We start from the raw sequence: 23,863 nt of genomic DNA, 5'->3' as shown, positions 1-23,863 counted from the left end.
CCAAGGACCCTTCGACATTAACTCAGGGGGAGCCCGGATTCGAACTGGGAACCCTTCGGGAACCCTTTGTGCTCTAGTAACGGTTTCTCTACCCCTGAGCTATGCCGCCCCACACATTAATGAAAGGCAATCTTGCCCGGCACAGAATTAACAGTTGGGAGGTTTAACCTTAAACCAAATAATCTTGTGAACGGGTATGGTGATTGCAAACTTTAAGTTTTAATAAGCTGTTAAGATAATTAGGCAATTTCTTAAGTAAGGCTTTGTAGATAAAAACTGCGCAATATTGTTCTCTCCTCATAGCTAATGATTGCCAAGCCTGTATACCTTTTCATCTCAGGCCGGTGGTTATAAACCAGAGAGCACCTCTTTAATATCATCCATTAAAGGCGATACACCACTAGCACCTTCTATCCTCACAAAGTCCCATTTCAGACCGTTGTGTCCCAGACCGTTGGTTTTGGGAAGGTGGAGGTTAAAAGCATCCCACGGGTTCTCAAAACAGCCTGGCCAGATTTGCTGCCGTTTGTGACGTCATAAACGGCCGTTTTTGAAGAAAATATATTTTTTTTGGGGGGGGTGGCGCAGTTCAGGCCACAGGTGGTACTGCAGCTGAAAATGCTCTGAGAGCCATTCAAAAATTAGAGGCTCTTAGCCTCAAACCTTTTGAAAAATGTTTTTTTGGGACAAACAATATGACATAAATACTTTTTAAATGCATGGTGTATCACCTTTAAGACACTAGATAGTTTGTTTTAATTTACGACAATGCAACAGGCTGTGTGCAGATTGTGTACAGTAGTTCAGTAGTCTAGGTAGGCTACTGTAAGTTAACCAGATGAGATAATTAGACTCAACTGTTGCTGCGTTACTAAAGTATGGAACGGTGGTCGAACGGCTGACTAATCGAAATGTAGTTTTTTTTCAGGTGGCAGTGCCAGGGCCCCCTTGGCTCCAGGGCCCCCTTGGCTCCAGGGCCCCCTTGGCTCCAGGGCCCCCTTGGCTCCAGGGCCCCCTTGGCTCCAGGGCCCCGGTGCACGTGCACAATGTGCACAAGCCATAATCCATCCCTGTCTATTATGAACATTGTTTATGCTGAGTTCACACTGGCCGCTACAAAGATACAGTCTACCATTCATTTTCAGTGGAAGCCGACATGAAGATAGAAAGATACTGACTTTTATAGCTGCTACGAAAGCTACAACAGCTACAAAACTACAAAACAGTTTTGAGCTGGTTTGAACTTCATATACAAAGCTGAAAAGTTTCAAATATGCTGTGAAGCTCTGTGTCTGTTTGTATCTGCTGGTGTTAACGCAGCATTAGCATTTTTTTCACGATTAGTTAAAAATATATATATATTTATAATAATCATCCAATTTTGCTTTGCGATTGTTTGATTAATCCAAGAAAAAAAAAATCGCAAAGAAGATAACCAGTAGTTGGGGTCCTAAAATACTGTGTCTCCGTCAGTTACCCTCAGCCGGACATAGTGTGAATATCCTAATAGTTTAATATCATAATGATCGGGTCAGGCTGGCTGTGTCATTGTTGGAGACAGGATGAATAGAGGCTTTGTTGGTTGTTTCTGTGAGATGTGTTCAACCGCAAGCTGTTACAGTTCCACTCTCTCTCTCTCTCACTACAAAAACACACTCAGAGACAGAATACAGACAAAAACAAACTAAAGACATGCACATGCACAAGGATAGTGTAGGGTGTGGGTATTTCAAGTCCACTCCAGTGTAGATTTGATGTCAGGGCAAAAGTGGGACAGGCCTATTATGTCATTATTAACAGTCACACTTTACCACACTGCCCATGTGTGACAGCATCACACACTAACACATGCACGCGCACGCACACACTCACACACCTGAAACTATGCACACATACTGTGTAATATGTATGTACAGGTACACAATTGAAGCTACACACACATGCACACAAGAGCTGTACACACACCAGAAATGTGAGATTGTGGGTGTTAACAGAATGTTGGCCTGTTAGTGCGATCATAGCGACATGACACCACACGCACGCAAGCATGCACGCGCGCGCGCACGCACACACACACACACACACACACACACACACACACACACACACACACACACACACACACACACACACACACACACACACACACACACACACACACACACACACACACATCCATGTGGTGGTTTGTGTGCATGCTAAGCACGAACAACACATACACACACATGTCTATACTGTTTGTGTACCCCATTACACATACACAAATGTTTTGTTAATTAAAAGTTTTAGCAGCAGGTTGTGTAATACTACAGAGGATTATAGGGTGCAGTAGGCCACCCTAACACCTTTTTCACTCTCATGCATACACACACGCACGCACGCACGCACGCACGCACGCACGCACGCACGCACGCACGCACGCACGCACGCACACACACACACACACACACACACACACCACCACCACCACTAACATCCTACCCTGTGGATCACTGCTTGAAACACTTAACACTTCAAATTGCACCAAATGAGATGGTTAATGTGCGTGTGTGTGTGTGTGTGTGTGTGTGTGTGTGTGTGTGTGTGTGTGTGTGTGTGTGTGTGTGTGTGTGTGTGTGTGTGTGTGTGTGTGTGTGTGTGTGTGTGTGTGGGTGTGTGTGTGTGTGTGTGTGTGTGTGTGTGCGCGTTTGTGTGCAGAAGCCTCACTCTGTAGTTTCATATAAATCCTATAAAGCTTTCCTCTGGATGTTTCAGTCAGACATCCCACTCCCTGGTCTGCTTGACTGACAGGCTCGGCAGCCAATCAGGATCTAGTCGATGGGTAGTCTGGGGTCAAGTCACTTTGCAGGGTGCGGTTCTACAATTACAATTACGATTTAGGCTTTTTGCAAGATTTACAATAAGGACAGCCCAAGGTGATACAGCAAATGCATATAGTCTGGTGTAGAATGGTATGTAAACCAGAACCAGTCTAACAGTAGAATAACTGTTGTATATTTAAAGAAAATGTATATAGAAAAAAATGTAAAATGAATATAGAAAATGAGTGCGCGAATCTGTGAATATTTGTAAGTCTTTTCTGGAGAAGAAGTTGTTGAGAGAATCAAGCAAGTGGAGGTTCTTCGTAGATTTATTGCAGAGTATGAGTTCCAGGATGGAGCCTGAACAAGAGTGGTTCACAATAACATTCTCAAGACATCTTTATACCAAGTCTTTGCATAAACCTGCAAGGTCGTCGAGGCTAGGGCAAGTGCTACGGTTCTAGAGAGGATATGGAAGCGGTACATGCATGTTTGCATGTGTGCAATTTACCGGATGGAGAAGGATCACATCAGCACGTCTCTGTTGGGTGGAAACCTCTTATGTCCAAACGGTTACTTTTCAGGATTCAAATTCAAAAGTAGCAAAAGCAGCAGATCTACAAGTTCAAGCAGATCTGCTACTTTTGATACTTGTTTGTGAAGCTGTATTATGATCAACTACCAGCGGTTTCTGCCCGGCAGCAACGATTGGTTAAATGGAAATGAAAACCAGGCTTTCCACAGGTACTACTGCAAGCCTGTGTCCCGACTCCCGAGGTTACAGGATGGCTGGATTCTCTGACAGCTGTTTGGCTCAGATGAAATCTTTTGAAAATAGCCGACAATGCATTGTGAGCTTGTAGATCAAGTCGGTTGGGAGTGGCTTATTGTCAGTATCAGCCGGTAACACACAGGAGTCTGTCCCGGGCCGGTTACAATGCGCTAGACCCCTGTGAGATGGATTGCTGAGGTGAAGCGCCACACATCAGCTCCTAGTACTTGCTGCATGACTTGCGCTGCACCCAAGTCGTTTTACTCATACACTGAGTTGGCGGTGCCCAGGATCGTACCCATGACCTTGTGGTCCTAAGCCTAAGGCAAGAGCTCTAGCGACTGAGCTACCCGGACATAGATTGTGTATGTTCAAATGGCTGAAGTGGTTAATGTATGTTTTGTAATAATAATCAAAGTAACTCAAACTACAAGTGAAAGTTGCTACTTGAGTACATCTCTGTCTGTCTGTCTGTCTGTCTGTCTGTCTGTCTGTCTGTGTGTGTGTGTGTGTCTCTCTCTCTCTCTCTCTCTCTCTCTCTCTCTCTCTCTCTCTTTCTCTCTGCGCTGAATGTGTTTTCAGGGTTCTAACTCATGACATTAACAGCGCAGTACTGATGTAATAGAAGTGAATTACAGATGTGATCCGATTGGACGCCGCTGCGCGCAACGGCGCTTCGCTCTGTTGCTTAGCAACAGATGATGATTGTGGCAGTAAAGTGTCCATCTGAAGTGTCATTATGAGACGAGACACACGCACTCGCGCGCACACACACACACACACACACACACAAACACACACACACACACATTTACACTCACATCTCTCTCAAACACACACACACACGTATGCACGTTCACGTGTGTGCATGTACACCTGAACACTCACACACGCATGCACACAGATACGCACACACACACACACACACACACACACACACACACACACACACACACACACACACACACACACACACACAGAGGACATACTGTACATGCAACACACGTGCTATATTATACACTCACACACATGAGCACATACAGTACTAACTAGAACATAGACACTTGTTCATTATGCTTGTACTGTATGAACACATGAACAATGGGAGGAACACGTGTGCAGAATACACGCACACACACGTGCGTGCACCTTCGGACACACACACACACACACACAATCCCCAAATTTAAATGCCTGTGAAAGACTCTTCAGCTTTATTTCATGAAACAGCTACTAAGATTTGCATAGGCGTGTGTGTGTGCGTGCACGTGAATATTCATCAGGGTCTGTGCCCTTTCATCAGAAGCTATTGTCCTGTCCCCTCGACACACACACGCACGCACGCACGCACGCGCGCGCGCACACACGCACACACACACACACAGCTCTATCTATCTATCTATCTATCTTGGATCACCGTCTCATTTTGTAGTCTTCCACTGTTGTTACTCTAATTCAATTCAATTCAATTCAATTCAATGTGCTTCATCCATTTAGCCAAAGCATTAAGGAATGATTTTTTTCTCTAGTGTTGATGATTATTTAGCCTATTAACAGAGCAACTAGCTTCTTTAATCCACACACACACACACACACACACACACACACACACACACACACACACACACACACACACACACACACACACACACACACACACACACACACACACACACACACAGATGTCACAGGTGCACCTTGCCAGAGTATAAACAGTGCTTCTGTCGTCATGGTGATATGTCTACTTTAGACAAACAGAAGGAGCGGAGGATCAGAGAACAAACAAATGAAACACAAATAGCAAGTAAACGTGTTGTTTTGTGGTTGTTGACTGCTGTGGCATCAATACAATCAAACCAGTGTTCATTTGAAGTCATACTGTATAACCTTTTCAATTCAATATTTGTTTTAATGTCATCTTTCCTCATGCTTTTTGCCAACTTCTCTAAAACAGTGGTTCCCAGGCATTTTAGCTCGAGACCCAAAAGAGAAATTTGATGTCTCATCTAATGAAAAAGTCGACAAGTCGACTGAGTCGACTTCATTACACAAGTCGACTCCCACCAGAGAAAGTCGAAAGTAAAAGATGGAAAAAAAAAATATTTCTATTTTTTTCTATCATTATTTTTGCTCCATGTGTGCGTCTGTACAGCATTCAAACAGTAGGATTGCTTATTGTCAAGGACGGAATGATCCAATATTACAGTGCTAAATTACATTCGGTATAACATGGCTCTATTGTGAAAATAGCAGATCTACATGCTCACAACGCCTCGCGATGTGAGGCGTTGTGAGCATGTATATCTACTATTTTCTCAATTTCTGCCTCTATATATTTGACTATTTGGACAATGCTTAATTTGTCATTTTAGAGGTATTAAAAAGTCCTTAAATTGGCACTTTAGAAATGTGAAGCTACCCTCTATACACTTAAACTTTATGTTCGTTTGTTTACAGTTGAGTGAGAAAACAATGTTGCACATTAAGTTGATCATCTGGGGACCCCAGATAAAGTCGACTTCAACTCAACTTTTTACAAGTCGAGTCGACTTGCAAAAATCACAAGTCGTTAATGCCCTAGTCTCATCCGGGACCCAAACTATAGTGAAAACTGCCCATCTATGTTGTCAGTGGTGTAAAGTATATTTACTTAAGTACTATACTGAGTATTTCCACTTTCCAGTACTTTGACTTCTACTCCAATACATCTCTGAGGCAAATCTACCTTGTAGATTCTGATTATTATTACAAATCATAGGCTACACAAACCACTTCAGCCCTATATACTGTACATTTTGGCCATTTGAAACTCTGCTGTTTTCAAAAGATATTTACACATTTGAAAGTTTGAAATGGGATATTGTGTACAATGAGTTATGAGTAGGTCTTCTTTTACTTTTGGTTTTTATCCGTCGCTTTCTGTTTTCCTACTTATTTCCTGGCGTTCCCCATGTGCACCAACCCCATTGAGATAAACAGGCAGCGATCGGAATAAAAAGGCTTCTTATTAAAGAACACGGAGGATACAAGTAATTATAGAATGCCGTACCATATTTTGACAGGTGTGAGACTTTATTAAGCACTTTGTTTGTGAAATCTGAATGATGGTGTAGTTGTAGGGGGCTAAATAAGTCTCTCTGCCCGAACCCATGTAAACACAGGAACATGACGGTCGGGGCTTGGTCTCTACGACCATGCGTGAGCTACGATGGGCTAAAATCGATTTGGGAAACCCGGCCATTATCGTTTATCATGATAAAAAACACTCACGATAATCGTATCGTGGAGATTTAATTTGACGTTTTTATCGCCCTCCATCATGCACTGGGATAGCTGCATATCCGGTACCACTTAAACCCTCTATAATTGGTAAAAGGTACATAATAAGTACTTGATGTCTTTTTTCCACTCTGTATCAAATGTCTTTGCCAAAAAATTGCTGATCTACAAGCTCACAACGCACGTTATGAGCTTGCAGATCTGCAATTTTTTGGCAAATGTTCCGACCCAGGATAACTAAAATAAACTAAAATTATAGAGAAAATCTCCTTAGTTTTCGTCTTTTGTCTTTAGTGGAAATAGAAAATAAAAAACACCAGTTGGTGAGGTCAAAGAGAGAAGTTGTATGTCTCAACATTCCTGCCACTCTCAACAATATGATGTTTTGTTGATTTTCTTTATTAGACAATACTTTTTCCGGAGCTTTTTTAATCTCACCCCTGACAAATACCCCATATTACGTAAAAGACTAAAACTAACACTAAAACTAATAAAAACTAAACTAATACTAAGCATTTTCAAAAAATAAAAACGAAACGAAACTAGCAACCTCACTTTAAAAACGAATTAAAACTAAACTGTAATTGAAAACAAAACCTCAAAACTAATAAAAATAAAAACTAATGGAAAAATCCAAAACTATTATAACCTTGCGCAAGGCGCTACACGTTAAAACGGATGTGTTTGGTTGTTACTTTAATCAAACCAATCAGAGTATTGGCTGCCATTCCCTTTAAAGATCAGCGCAAGACTCTATTACTCAGTGTGTTGAGCGGTGAGACCAAAAGAGAAAGAAGCGTCATATTGAAAGGAGAAATGTCCAAGTGCATGCATGGCCATATAATCATATACCGGTATGATTGCAATCCCAATGCTTGCATTATAAGTTGTAGCCTGTGATTGCATTTGAATAAAGCCATATTTGATACACATATCGGTACTGCAAGTAGGCTCACACGTTGTTACTGATCATAGAGAACGTAATGACAATCACAATCTATTAATTCAAGTGCTGCAGGTGCTCAAATCATTGTGTTTATTTAAATAGACCAACATCTGAACGGTAAACACAATTGACACAAGGAATGGAAACTCTCAATTCTCAAAAGTAAAATTAGAATCACAGACATTTCCAGGTCATGATGGAGGAAGAGAACGCATGCACGCACTCTTTCATTTGTTTCTCTTCTAAGCTATGGAACGACAGCTGTTAAAGACTTTATTCCATTTTATTTCATTGGATATAAATTTCATGAAGGAATAAGCTTTTGAAATGCCACCTAGGGTGGAACACAAGTCTTTCAGAACGGATGGTTTGAAAGTGGGTGCTTAGGGATTTCTTTCCATGCGTGTGTAATGTAGCCATCACCGGCCGACATTAGGTTTTCGCTTGATATCGTTTGATAGGGAGATAATACAATAATACAAAGGAATATAGAGCATTTTTAATTGTTTAAATCGCTTGAGAATTGACCGAGCTATGGCTTAGTTAAATGTGAGTGGTCTAGGCTGCTAATATGGATTTGTGTGCTCTTTGCGCCTGTCAAGGGCCGATGTTTTGTTTCGCTTGATATATTTTGATATAGGGAGACGATAATCATGGCTGATACAGCACAAAGTAACTTCCCAAGGAATATAGAGAATTTTGAATTTTAAAGATCGGTTCAGAATTGACCGAGCTATGGCAGAGTCAAACTGCAGCGTCCATACAACCAAACATTTAATTTTGCACTCAAGACGTGCGTTTTTCAAGTCGAGGTGCAAAATATCAGATACCGCATTGTGCCCTTACAGTAACATATGAACACTCGTCACTCCCCCATGGCTTAAATATGCTGCCGAGTCTTAAACTTTACGTGTTTGCGTTCAGCATGACTTGCATAGTAAGGATTGCGCATAAAATATGGTGGCGTTATCACTTAAATAACGCATAAGACCTGGGAATAAGACAATCAAAATAGGCAGTGGTGGAAACTAACTAAGTACATTTACTTAAGTATTTACTTAAGTACAATGTTGCGGTATTTGTACTTTACTTGAGTATTTCCAATTTACAATACTTTTACTTATACTACACTACATCTCAGATCAAAATATTGTACTTTTACTCCACTACATTTATTTGAAAGCTTTAGTTACTAGTTACTTTGCAGGTGTAAATTATAATATTATAAAACACACATTAACCCACTTTAGCCCTATTGTATACCTTGGCTATTTGAAAATAGCCGATCTACGAGCTCACAATGCGTCGCGATGCGACGCGTTGTGAGCTTGTAGATCTGCTATTTTCAAACTTGTTTTTTCTTTTTACTTTTGGTACTTTAAGTACATTTTGATGCCAACACTTTCATACTTTTACTCAAGTACATTTTGACATTTACTTGTAAGAGTGCCCTCACACCAAAATACCTGTGAGAGTGGAATCCGCGTTCCGCCAAAGCATTTCAATGAGAGTGAAGCGGTTTCATGCCAGCAGAGGATTTCTGCAAAAAACACTCCCTTATCATTGAAATGCATTGGCAGAACGCAGATTCCACTCTCATAGGTATTTTGGTGTGAGGGCACCCTTAATGCAGTACAACTACACTGCAGTACTGATACTTTTACTTAAGTAAAAAAAACAGAGTACTTTTTCCACCACTGAAAACAGGGCCTGGAGTTTGGAAGAGAGAAAGAAGAGAGGAGAGAAATGGACAAAATAGACAGAGAGGGAGTTGAAGACAGAAGAGAGAGAAAGCAACGGACAGAGGAGAGATAGAGAGAGACTCAGAGAGAAGACCTCGGGACGGAGAGAAGAGGGAGAAGTAATGGAGGGAGAGAGAGAGAGAGAGAGACGGAAGGAGAGAGAGAGAGCAGGAAGTGATGGAAGATGGAAAGAGATGGAGAGCAAGGAAAGAGAAGAGACAAAGAGAGGAAGCAGCCTTGGATTCTTGCTGCCATGACAACGCTACTATTACAGTAGCGCTGCTGCTATGGTGACCTGACGCACGCACGCACACACACACACACACACACACACACATGCACACTCACTTATGTCAGTAGTGCATTGTTGAGGGTTTTGTTTGGAGTGTGTGTGTGTGGGGGGGGGGGGTATTAGAATGACAGAATCCAGATCGCAGAATCCAGAGTCTCACAAAACAAACATGCCTGGCTACAAACTCTGATGTCTGTCTCAAATGATATGATTATTGGCAGAATCAAATTGGAAGGTTTAGAATATTTGGCTGTCCCGTTTTCATGCACAAGATCCATGGTTATTGCAATTACCTGCGCTACGATACGGGAGTGTGTCTACATTTCGACATAACGTTTGTTCCAGTGTTGTTGTTTTTTACAGCAAATGAGTTTTAGTCATAGTCATTTCAATAAAATGTATTTTAGTTTTAGTCTAAATTTAGTCGACTAAATACCATAAGATTTTGGCAGGCCTTGATGGCATCGTAATGACTGATTTTACACTTGGTTGCGTGCTAAAAATAGCCGATCTACAAGCTCACAATTTGTATTTTGTTGACGAAATTGTCAATATATTTAGTCTTAGTTTTAGTCATCACAGCTTAGTTTTTATTTCGTTTTTATTTCGTTTTTGTCAGTGAAAAAACTTAGTCGACAAACGTTTTTCGTAATTTTTAGTCGACAAAATCAACACTGATTTGTCTGACGTTCCATTTGTTTGACGCGGGTGAATGTTAACCAGGTGAAATGCTAACCTTCCGACACTGGTGAATGCTAACCTGGTGAATGCTAACCACTATGCCTAAACCTAACCCAAACCCTAACCCTAACCTCAGTAAAACTAGGCCTAAACCTAACCCTAACCCGAAATAATGATTTCTCCCTGCAATACTTCACCATACTGTATGTTGCACTATGATGAAAAAAAAACATTAGATGTACTGTAACAACGTGTATGTTCTGTAAGGCAATCCGATGGTGAAAGCTGTGTTGTTCTCACACGGATAAAAATGACGGCCCATATGTGTGTCTCAAAGAATAAATAATGCTATATTATATCTATAAACATTATCAACTTCATTCTGCTGACAGACTATAGACAGAATGTTTCTTTGTGTTCATGTAAACATGCAGCAAAGGCAGTGCGAGTGTTGGCTGCTGCCGTCTGTTTATCACGTACCGGTAATTAGCTGTTTCTTAAAGTTTTGCTTGATTAGGGTCACAATTTACTATTAAGTGTTGTTTGTTTCTCGTCTCGCTGTTGTCTTTGCTGAGAGACTTAATGAGATGTCAAATGAAACACCCCGGCTGTTTGTGTTATAGTTTGTATTCTTCTGAGCAAAAACAACACTGTTTACTGACGAGCACAGAAACAAACAGAAACATGAATAATAGCAGCTGAAATTACAGCAAGTAAACACACAAAAGAGCTGCTATAGCTGTTGTCATGCACAGAGGAACACAGCCCCTCTCTCCACCTGGCTTTAGCTTAATGCTACTGCAACCGTAATAACCCAGACCGGGGTCATGCCAATGGTCTGGACTGCTAAGTATTTATTTACTGAAGTCGGAGGTAAAGCTGTGTTTAGTTTGCGGGGAGCACATCTTGCGGGGAGCACATGCCTTTTGGCCTGGCCCTCCACAATATTTTCTGTTGTGGCCCCATGGAAAAAATAATTGCCCACACCTGCTCTAACCTATTCCTGTTCACATTCACTATTTGCCCCTTTCTCATGTTCTGCTTCTCTGCCAGCTCAGTGGCTTTGTGGTTAGAGTGTCCACCCTGTCTGGCTTCGACCCCCCGGTTGGGTCATACCAAAGACTGTACAAATGGGACCCAGTGCCTCCCTGCTTGGCACTCAGCATCAAGGGTTGGATTGGGGCGAGCCACGGCTGCGGCTCACTGCTCCAAGAGATGGGTCAAATGTGGAGAACAAATCTCGCATACAGCAATGTATGTCAGTGGTTCTCAACCTGTGGGTCGGGACCCCCAGGGGGGTCCCCAGATTATTTTGGGGGAGGCCCCCAGATGATTAACTTAATGTGCAACATTGTTGTCTCACTCAACAGTAAACAAACCAACATAAAGTTTAAGTGTTTAAGAGGGTATAGGCACATTTCTAAAGTGACAATGTAAGGACTTTTGAATACCTCTATATGACAAATTAAACATTGGCCAAATTGTCAAATATTAGAGGCAGAAGTTGCGAGGCGTTGTGTGCATGTAGATCTGCTATTTTCACAATAGAACAGTTGTATAGTGTAATGCCTCAACTCTTAGTGCTCGTAGGGTGGGGGGATCCCCAGTTAAAATATGATTATTTTGGGGGTCGTGGCCTGAAAAGGTTGAGAACCACTGATGTATGTGACAAATAGTCGGAATATTAATCTTAACCTCTCTTCTCTCTTTCTTTCTTTCTTTCTTTCTTTCTTTCTTTCTTTCTTTCTTTCTTTCTTTCCTTCCTTCCTTCCTTCCTTCCTTCCTTCCTTCCTTCCTTCCTTCCTTCCTTCCTTCCTTCCTTCCTTCCTCCCTCTCTCTCTCTAGTTTCCAGAGTGTGGTTTTTACGGCCTGTACGAGAAGCTGCTGTTGTTTCGCCATGACCAGTCTTCAGCCAACGTTCTGCAGCTGCTCAACTCCGCCGCCGAGATACAGGACGGTGACCTGATAGAGGTGGTGCTGTCAGGTACATGGAATAACACACACACACACACACACACACACACACACACACACACACACACACACACACACACAGTCACACACTTATAAAGTGATAGACTAGGCAGGAAACAGGAAGCAGCTGTTAGCCAGGAATCAGTGAGAACTAGGGATGGGACGATACGCGATATTATCGTCTATCGTGATAAAAAAACACTCACGATAATCGTATCGTGAAGATTTAATGTATCGTGGTATCGTCCTCCGTCATGCGCTGGGATCAATTCACCTTTTATTTGCCCAAGCTGCATATCCGGTACCACTTAAACCCTCCATAATTGGTAAAAGGTACTTATCATATACGTACTTGATGCAGTCTTTTTTCACTCTCCATCAAATGTCTTTGCCAAAAAATAGCCGATCTACAAGCTCACAACGCATCGCAACGCGATGCGTTGTGAGCTTGTAGATCTGCAATTTTTTTGGCAAATGTTCCACCCCAGGATAATGGATTTTGATTATCGCGATAATATCGTAAATCTTGATTTTTTTTTTCATCACAATAATCGTGATATGACATTTTCATATCGTCCCATCCCTGGTGAGAACATGTCATTACGCTACCAGGCATGTTAGCATTACTCTGTTGACACAAGCGTGCTAGCCTTAGCGGAGCTATAGCCAGGGAGCAAATGAGCATCTGTTTAGTGAGGCAGTGTGGGTGTCAGGGTGTCAAAATGTGTTGTCAAAATGCACATCGTGTGTTAATGTAGTTTATGTAGGACTACTGACAGCAGTGTACAGTACACATCAACACACCAGGAAGACTATTTAACACGCACACGCACGCACACACTTACGCACGTACGCACGCACTTACGCACGCACGCATGCACACAAACACACACACACACAGGGTTGGGATCCTTAAGGATTTGAACAATTCCAGTTCCTTAACGATTCCCTCTTAACGGTACAATTACTTAACGATTACGATATTTTGCCCTCCATAAAAATAAAAATAAAAAAAACATATATGAACACAAGTTCAACCATAGTTTAGTTTTACTTTATTGACACAGTAGTTGAACACAATCACAACATTTCACCAGGAGAGAACAAAGTGAACTGAAAAGAAGGGTGTGTGTGTGTGCGTGCGTGCGTGCGTGCGTGTGCGTTCTTGTCTTCTTCTATATCAGTTATACAGTATTGCTTTAGTTGCTGGCATACAATCAACCACACGAATCTATCATTAAAAACGTGTCACTACAGAGAGACAGAGACAGAGAGAGACAGAGAGAGATCAAACCTAGCACCATTCTCCACCTATCGGGGGAGGAGGAGGTGTATGCTTACACACACAGGGTGTGGAGCTGGCGGTGCCTACTGAGCGTGTGCAGACACACTATTAACAGTGTCAAACAGCAGGCTTCCTGCCGCTCAACACACAAGAGAGCAATACCACACACACACACACACACACACACACACACACACACACACACACACACACACAAACACACACACACACACACACACACACACACACACACACACTTTTGTGCAGATTGCTCAAAGATCCCATGCAGAGTTTGAATGCAACTGTTGTTCAAAATGGCAGAAGATCGGAGGGTCAGAGGTCAAAGGTGACGGTCGCAAATGTGTTCCTCCTGAGGAGACGCATGGCGTGAGTCTGGCCCACCTCAGCTGTGATCAGCTGTCAGTCAGATCTACAAGCTCAAAACGTGTTGCTTCGTGATGCATTTTGAGCATGTGGATCTGCTACTTTTGGTGCTTTTGTGGGACGCTGTAGTATGATCAAGTAGTAATAAACACAAGTTATAGAGGTTTCTGCACGTCAACAGCGATATAGTAGTATGGAATTTGGACGCGGCATTTGTTTACAGCAGAATTCCGTCTCCACCGAGGGTTAACAAGCCAGCACACATCCATATGCACACACACACACACAAACACACACATCCTCAGTATGTACAGTAAACATTGAGATTTATTTAGACCACCACTACCTAGGAGCCCTTCAATGAAACAAACACACACACTGATTTTCTGAAGCATATAATAACAGTTTGGGAGCTTGTTCAGACTTCAAAGCTATCTTGGCCTCCAAACAAAAGGCAAAAACAATAATTTGAATAAATGAAGGTAATTTACTGCAGTCGAAGATCTAATCAGCCAGTATTCTACTGGAGGGCCAACGCACGCCGAGGCTGTGTGTGTGTGTGTGTGTGTGTGTGTGTGTGTGTGTGTGTGTGTGTGTGTGTGTGTGTGTGTGTGTGTGTGTGTGTGTGTGTGTGTGTGTGTGTGTGTGTGTGTTTGGAGAGATAGAGAGAGGGAGAGAAGGGAGAAATACAGAAACAGATAGAGTTAATGGAACAGAGAGAAGGAAAGAGAGAGAGAGAGAGAGAGAGAGAGAGAGAGAGCAATACACACACACACACACACACACACACACACACACACACACACACACACACACACACACACACACACACACACACACGTATCCTGTTCTCATGCTGTGCTCTCCACTCATAAACTACCCATCAGGCTTTGCCAATCCCGCAGCCAATCAAAACACTTTGCTTGCTTGCCGCTACCGGCAGCCACTTGTACAGTTTGTCAAAACATTGACAAAACACACTAACATCTCTCTCTCTCTCTCTCTCTCTCTCTCTCTCTCTCTCTCTCTCTCTCTCTCTCTATGTACTGTATGACAGTGGTTCTCAACCTGTGGGTCTGGACCCCCAGGGGGGTCCCCAAATTATTTCTGGGGGTCCCCAGATGATTGACTTAATGTGCAACATTGTTTTCTCTCTCAACAGTAAACAAACCAGCTTAAAGTTTAAGTGTATATAGAGGGTATCTGCACATATCTAAAGTGACAATTTGAGGACTTTTTAATACCTCTAAAATGACAAATTCAATATTGATCAAATTGTCAAATATTAGAGGCAGAAATTGTGAAAATAGCCGATATACATGCTCACGATGCCTCGCAAGGCGAGGCGTTGTGAACATGTATATCTGCTATTTTCACAATAGAACCGTGTTAAACAAAATGTAATGCCTCAACTCTTAGTGCTCGTAGGGTGGGGGGGGTCCCCTGTTAAAATGTGATTCTTTTGGGGGTCGTGGCCTGAAAAGGTTGAGAACCACTGCTGTATGATACAGTCAAAGCTTCCGTGTTGTAACTCAGGGAGTGTGCGTGCAATGTATTTGGTTCTTCGCTCTCAGAGTTCAACCAGCACTCAGGTTTTCCCGGCGTATAGCTGATGTGTATTGTGTGGTGGTGTGTTGTGGTGTGTTGCAGCCTCGGCTACAGTGGAGGACTTCCAGATTCGACCCCATGCCCTGATGGTCCACTCGTACCGCTCCCCGGCCTTCTGCGACCACTGTGGAGAGATGCTCTGGGGTCTGGTCCGCCAGGGCCTCAAATGTGAAGGTAGTGTGTGTGCGTGCGTGCATGCATGCATGTTTTATTACATTTTAGACATATTTCAGTCATCTGAAATGTTTTAGTTTTTGTCTAGTTTTAGTCAACTAAATCTCATAAGATTCTAGTTGATTCTGTCGACAAAAAAATATTTTGTTGTCGTAATGCCTGATTTTACACTTGGTTGCATGCTGAAAATAGCCCAACGCGACGCGTTATGAGCTTGTAGGTCTACTATTTTCATAGCTGCATTAATGTCATAAGTGAAGAGCAATTTATTGCATGTGACTCATGAGCAAACCACTAGAATTAAGTGCCTATATACTGTTAGGCCGTATTCATTAACATTCTTTGTCAGTAGGCTGCCACCACAATGGTGAAGGAAATTACAAAGGGACCGACTGAATTAAATAAAAGACCTCTTTGGTTTCCAGGAAGTGGTTAAACTGTATCCACTTCACTTATAGTTTTAATGTATGCTTTAATTCACGACACACAAAACAGGCACCAGGAGGGTGTGTGTCAGGCTCTGTAGGAGTTGACCTTTTGAAAGTAGATGAAGGACAAGACAAGTTCTGAGTAGTGTTGAAGCCAGCATTAGAACTGCTCCTCCCCTACTGTACCAGCTGCAGTCGCTGTCCTTGGTGCTGAAGTCCTTTCTCAGCCTCTCTCCCTCTGGATGGATGGATAACTAGATAGACACTGGAGGTGTTAATGGGATGAACTATTCCCACCTCTCGTCCCTCCTCCAGGTTGCGGGTTGAACTACCACAAGCGCTGTGCCTTCAAGATCCCCAACAACTGCAGTGGACTGAAGAAGCGGCGGGGGTCCAACGTCTCTCTGACGGGCCTGGGGCTGCCAGGGGGAGGAGGAGGAGGAGGTGGGGGGGGCTTCTCCTTCAACCTGGCTGCAGGGGCTCTGCCCTCCCCCCTCACTCCACCACACTGCAGCTCCGATGAGACAATGCTGGTGCGTACAGATGCTCTTTGCAGGCGTTTCTCTTTTTTTTTTTCTTTTCTTCTTCTTTTCTCTATCCTACGGTTTTTGTAACCCATTTTTTCACCCGGTGTCAATTGTCTAATCCAGGGTTCTCAAACCTTTTTAGGCCGTGACCACACCCAAAATAAACATATCTGAACTGGGGACCCCCACCTTGACAAGCACTTTGAATTGTAGGTATTACATTTAAAGGGCCAGTTCACCTCTGGGACAACCAGATCTTATTTTATTATTGTTTGGGACAAGATCAACACAATCCTGAGTTATTTTTTGTGTTCAATCTGTGTTTTGAGATATTTTAATATTTCAGCATGACCCTCTGGGTGAACTGGCCCTTTAATGTGACTCGGTTCCACAGATAAATATTGTGAAAATAGCAGATCTACATGCTCACAACGCTTCACCTGCGATAGCGTTGTGAGCATGTAGATCGTCTATTTTCACAATGTTCGCCTCTTGCTTACTTAATATTTGACAGTTTGGCCAGTTTGGTATTAAAACTTGAACTGTAGTTGTCTGCATATCTGACCCCTTGAACATGCAAAACATCATCAGATCACATCTAGCCAAGTTCCAGTCCAAATGTCCAAATGTCTTTAGAACTTTATCGGCCCCCTTTTATCGAGGATGCATCAGTGAATTTGGGACAGCCAAATTGTCCAGGATGCATTTCACACAAACCAATGGCGGAGGAGAACCCTCACAACTAATTTTCAAATAAGTTTAAACTTGGCTCTTTATGCCTTAAATTAAAGGCATGCACGCGCGCACGCACGCACACACACACACACGCACGGGCACGCGCACACACACGCACGTCGCACGCACGCACGCACGCACGCACGCACGCACGCACGCACGCACGCACGCACGCACGCACGCACGCACGCACGCACGCACGCACGCACGCACACACACACACACACACACACACACACACACACACACACACACACACACACACACTCAACAGGGGTGAAGGCGGACATAGAAAATAATATGCAGCTACCTTTGGAAAACCAGAAATAGTTTGAGATTCAGTGAGTCAGACATGTGTGGGTGTGGAACATTACTTCAGTCTGCAGTCTGTGGGAAAGCCAGGTCTGTTTTAATGGAATTATCAGAGACAGGTGTAAATGGAATTCAGATCAGATCTGTTTTTACCACTTCAACCCCAGCATCCATATTCTGGGGAAAAGCTTTTGCAGACAATAGAAGATCTGCTATTCTGCTATTTTCAACGATGATATTTAATTTAGAGCGAAACATAAAATACACCCTGAGCCCTGGTAACTGTGTTGCAGGGTTAAGAAGTAAATGTTGATGCGTCAACTAATTATACTTTACTTTTTCCTTCCCATCTTTTCACCTCCGCTGACTTCACCTCTACATTCTCCTCTCTCCATCTCCCCTTCTTTCTTTCCTGTCTGTCTCTAGTCTCCACTCAGTCCCGGTATGGAGGTATGTCCTTTACATTAACACTGAGTTTTATTCACTTCCTTACACTTTTCTCACCCTGAAATGTTCCATTCCAATCTAACAATTGCCTCCTTCTCATCAGAAGAGCATGTCAGACTGTTTCCCTGGCCGCGAGCGACGGTCCAGTTCCGTGTCCTACATCGGCCGACCCATCGAACTGGACAAGATCCTGCTGTCCAAGGTCAAAGTGCCTCACAGCTTCCTGATCCACTCGTACACCAGACCCACTGTCTGCCAGCACTGCAAGAAACTCCTCAAAGGGCTCTTCAGGCAGGGCCTGCAGTGTAAAGGTCAGTCTCACTTCACCACTTAATCCCCATACGTTGTGGAGCGGAGTACCTTTGGGCTCTATGCTAGTGGGTTTTCTGTTTTCACTCTACACTAAATAACTGAAAATAAATGTATGAGCAAATACAAGATGACTAATAATAAGAACACCTTTCACTACCTGTTGATTTGTGACCAAATATTTTTTAAGTGAAGTACCGGTAATCACCTTTTAAATGAATTAAATGTTATTGAAATAAAATAAACATGGTTGTTTGGGTTTCAGGTTTTACTGGTTTGTTAACATGTACTATATGAGCCTAGATCAGATGGGTTTAATTTGATACAAAGCGACTATACAGACATTGTCCTTATGAAATTTGTACCATTTTCAGAGTTCTGGTTATTAACACAATTCACCCTTTGTTAACCTTCTGGTTGGTCCCTGACTGACCAACCAGCAGGCTCTATCTGCCTTGTCCCGCCCTGGTTCTGCCTTTTTTATGTTGAATTTGCTAAAACATAATTTTTGGAGAAATAAAAAGATTTAAAAACATGCTCAGTCACTTTACTGCCACTGAGCAGCTCCATTTTACTGAAACCAAGTTTGAAATTAGAATTGAATACACAGAATAACAATATGAAGCAACTAAATTACAATGGTAGTGGATAGAGTGTCCCACCGAGTGTCCCACCAAGACACAGCAACCAATGGGTGTGAAGAGGGGTGGGACAACGGGCAGGACTTGACAAAGGGTGAATTGTTTCACTGTAAACGTGCCTGTTGCACATCTTAAAGGGATACTTCACTTTCAAATAAAATAAACACTATAAAAAATAAATGAAAATCATGGCTCCCACACACATTAGAAGGACCTTTCTTTTCAGTGTTTATTTTATTTGAAAGTGAAGTATCCCTTTAACAAAACATTTGAAATGCAAAGCACCAGGAAAAGCAAGAGGTGAATCCCCCAGAATTTAGAAAGAAGGAATGATAAAAGTATACATCTTCCAGTGGGAGAAAGACAACAGATTGTTGGGACAGAATGGCGTTGGGCTGTTTACTGATGTTAAAGGGTTTGTGTTTACAAGTGGCAGGCTGAAAATCTGACCATGTGTACAAAGAAAAACATAAGCACAGAGGAGAACTCAGCCAACTAATGGCAAGTCTAGTAAGATAACCTTGATTCTTCAGATGGCTTTTCCAGAAAGAAAAACAGTCTTATACCCACACAAATATGATAATCTGGATGAGTTGATTAACAGGAGATGGAAATAATGAATAGATCTATTAATGATGCAGATCCTTAATGCAGATCCTTGCGTCTCTCCCTCTCCTCTCTCTCTCTCTCTCTTTACAGATTGTAAATTTAATTGCCATAAGAGATGTGCTCCTAAAGTTCCAAACAACTGTCTTGGAGAAGTCTGCAGGAATGGAGGTAAGATACTTTAACCTCTGCTTTGCATTAGCATACAAGACAAACACCCATGTGATTCACATACTGTACACACACATCCACAGACCTTCTGAGTCCGGGGGCGGAGTCGGACGTTGTCATGGAGGAGGGTTGCCTTGACGACCAGGACGTGGACAGGGCCGGCGTCCTGGTCCTATTGGACGACATGGAGGAAGTGATGACATCGGAGGGGGCGGGAGTACTGCTTGAGGCGGGGCATGGCGATCTCTGTGATCTCCACGACCCCGACCTAGATGACTCCAACAGAGCTATCAGGTACACACATACAGTATGCACGTGCAGATACACACACACTCGCGCCCGCGCGTGCATGTGCACGTACACACCCGTATTAACAGTTCATTTAGACACTTCAGCTCAGAATTAACCATTTACTGCAATGACATTGCATTGAGTTTGGTGGCGTGACTCTGCTCATGTGATATAACAGATTTATATGTGTAACTATATCCTAACGCAGAATCTGATATCATAAACCCCCCAGCAGAGCATGCAGATTAACATAAACAAACATGAACCTTCAATTACATCATTAAATTACCACAAATCATAGAATGACCATGGTACAATCCACATCCTAATACATTCCATTCTATTACAACTGAAGCTAAATGCCACAGGGAGGAGGCCGGGGAGGTGGAGGATTTTTTAACACCGACAGTACACAACCTGCTTTGACAGCTGAGCATGTAGAATGAGCAGTGAGCAGAGGCTGCTTAAAAAGACCGCCTAAGTTGCACTGGGAAATGAGGGCGTGTGTGAAGAAGCTTGTGAGGATGAACGTGGAGACACGGACTGACTGTGGGCATATGGATGAATTAACTTGTTAGCGAATGAATGAGGGGGCGGTCTGTCTGACTTCCGTGTCTACATGAACTATCTTTACACTAAATAGGTGTTAACTTCTGTCTTCTATTCTCTTGTTTCTAACTGTTGTGTTTCTATTGGACCTCATGGGTGTGCCCCGGCCTCCCTGCAGCCCATCAACCAGTAATAACATTCCTCTGATGAGAGTCGTCCAATCGGTGAAGCACATCAAGAGGAAGAGTAGCAGTGTGCTGAAAGAGGGCTGGATGGTCCACTACACCAGCAAAGATACACTGGTAACTACTGTCTGTCTGTTTGTCTGTCTGCATACCGGTACTTGTCTGTCTGATTACCCGTCTATTTATTTTCTCAGTAAGTAATCAGTGTGACAAGAATAACTTCTCTCCTCTCCTCTGTGTTTCAGAGGAAAAGACATTACTGGAGGTTGGACAGTAAATGCATCACGTTGTTCCAGAATGAAACAGGAAGCAGATACTACAAGGTACGACCCGCTCTGTTTCATCATGAAGCCATACATCTGTCATTGAATGGTGGATCCTGGAACTACGCTTTAATTATAAGCAGTGTTGGGCAGTAACGAATTACTAATAATATATTATTGTAATATTATTACTTTTTCCAGTAACGAGTAGTGTAAGGTATTACTCTAAAAAAAATGGTAATATATAACGCTTTACTCCGCAAAAAAAAAGCCTCGCTACTCCGTTACTAGCCATTTTAGCCGATTGCAGAAAAAGAACAGATCTACAAGACATCAACATACATCTACAGAGATGCGATGTAGCTTGTAGATCAGTCATTTGCGCAGCGCGCACAGTTATGACGTTGCTTATGTCATGACCAGTGCATGGACCAGTGTCAGCGCTGCCTGTCACAGTCACAGAGAGAGCATATACAGCGTGCGACGCGCTTACATGGATGGGACGTTTACAATCTACAAGCACTCCTCTCGGCCGCGGAGGGGTCCGCCGCGGGGTCCGCCGCGGAGGGGTCCGTCGCGGGGGCGCCGCGGACCGTCCGCGGAGCTCAGCGGGACCACCGTGGACCGCTGCGGACTGAGTTGCTGCTGTTAGCCAGTTAGCGTAGCCTCCACTGTCTGTGCTCAATAAGCCTCATGTCAGGGCCGGCGGCAGCCCACAATGGCTGAGGGTGCTATGCTTTAAGTGAAGGCTACCCAACTCAAAACGGCCAGGTGAAAACAAAAAGCTAAATTTGCATACCAATGGGAGTGTGTGCCAAACCAGTTGTGGCCAGCCAATGCTGATCTACTGTATTATAATGTAAATTTCGGGAATTACTGAGGTGGGGGTGCTCCCTGGCCAAAATGAGGGTGCAAAGCAGGCCTCAGCACCCTCAGGGAGTTGAAAGCCTACTTTCCTTAGTGGGAACACCCAGAGCCCCTGCACCTCACGTCTAAAATAGCCTACACTTTTTAGGCAGAAAAGAAAATATGTAGCATATTATTTAAGGATAATATAGGCAGGCGTCTTCAACATAGCTGAGAGTTTTAAATGTAATAAAAAATAAGCAATGTTTTGTTGGGTTATATATTATATGTCTTAATTATTAATTGATTCGCTTGTAGGCCTATACCAAAATCCATTAAAAAAAGTTTCTAACTGTTCCCAGGTCAAATATTGATGTGTGATTAAAATGTGATTAATTGAGATGAATTAATTACAAAGCCTGCAATTATAATTTCTTTAATCGCATCCCAGAGACTCTTATTGTTCCAATAAATTGGATTCAGTTCTAAAAGGAGCTGGCTAAACAGATTTTGCAGGAAAAAAACAAAAAAGTAATATAACTTAATATATTACATATTACTCTTGATTCCAAGTAATAAGTAATATAATATTATTACTTTTTCCAAGGAGTAATAAGTAATAAGTAACGATTACTCTCCTAAGTAATATTGCCCAACACTGATTATAAGTAATTGAAGCAGCCCTGAACGTGACTACTACTCCTACTGTACCGCAGTCTGCTGTAACCTGCTCTGTACATCGCTGTAAATAAGGATCTCATCCACGGCACCCCTGAATTACACTGTTTCTTTACAGCATGTTACATTTATGTCAAATATGTAAATCGTTCCCCATAAGATACAGTATGTCACGAGGAATACTTGAGAGAATATCGGTTACCATTGGAACAGAGTGATATATTTAGTCATTCAACCACTTCATTCAACCCAGCACCCCTATTCTGGGCGGATCATTCACCGAAAATCTACAAGCTCACAAAAAGGTGTGAGCTTGTAGATCTGCTATTTCCTGTGACGAGACTTGGTGTAGACTGAAAAAGAACTCAAGCAAGTACAGTGTCATGAAGTCCAGAGGGTGTAAGTGGTTAAACTGCAGTGATATTGATGGATTCCAAATATTGTCAAAGTATTCCGCGGCACCCCTGGGACTTGCGTCACAGCACCCTAGGGTGCCACGGCACCCACTCTGAGGAGCCCTGCTCTACTCTGCTAACAGTGAGGTGTTTCCGCCGCACTGTGTTGTGTGTGTGTGTGTGTGTGTGTGTGCGTGTGTGTGTGTGTGTGTGTGTGTGTGTGTGCGTGTGTGTGTGTGTGTGTGTGCGCGTGTGTGTGCGTGTGTGTGTGTGTACTGTTGCAGGAGATCCCTCTGTCCGAGGTGCTGTCTCTGGACCCGGCGCGCTGCTTCTCTCTGCTCCCCGACGGAGCCAACCCGCACTGCTTTGAGATCGTCACGGCAACGCTGGTGTACTACATAGGAGAGAGCCTCCAGTGGCCCGATGGCAGTACTGCACCTCCCTGCTCCGTCAGCCCCGCCGCCGGACACGCTAACTTACTGGTAACAGACAGTAGAGCAATGAAGGTTTAACTGGTTTTTGACAAGGTTTCCCACCCGATA

General features: G+C 43.0%; 1 protein-coding gene across 1 annotated transcript in view; it reads left to right on the top strand.

Moving 5' to 3' along the window:
• Positions 1-23,863, top strand: part of prkd1 (protein kinase D1) — a gene marked incomplete at both ends in the record, with an annotated part of 72,760 nt that overhangs the window by 27,407 nt on the left and 21,490 nt on the right. The window contains 10 exons of the mRNA XM_080751078.1: positions 12,359-12,497; positions 15,807-15,938; positions 16,682-16,899; positions 18,367-18,390; positions 18,491-18,698; positions 20,037-20,114; positions 20,198-20,408; positions 21,133-21,256; positions 21,385-21,462; positions 23,606-23,803. Coding sequence (XP_080607204.1) covers positions 12,359-12,497; positions 15,807-15,938; positions 16,682-16,899; positions 18,367-18,390; positions 18,491-18,698; positions 20,037-20,114; positions 20,198-20,408; positions 21,133-21,256; positions 21,385-21,462; positions 23,606-23,803 — 1,410 coding nt within the window. The remainder of the gene's footprint in view (positions 1-12,358; positions 12,498-15,806; positions 15,939-16,681; positions 16,900-18,366; positions 18,391-18,490; positions 18,699-20,036; positions 20,115-20,197; positions 20,409-21,132; positions 21,257-21,384; positions 21,463-23,605; positions 23,804-23,863) is intronic.

Source organism: Nannobrachium achirus, assembly GCF_963921795.1.
Source record: "Nannobrachium achirus genome assembly, chromosome: 20".
NCBI lineage: Eukaryota > Metazoa > Chordata > Actinopteri > Myctophiformes > Myctophidae > Nannobrachium > Nannobrachium achirus.
This window is presented reverse-complemented; position numbering and strand designations above follow the sequence as displayed.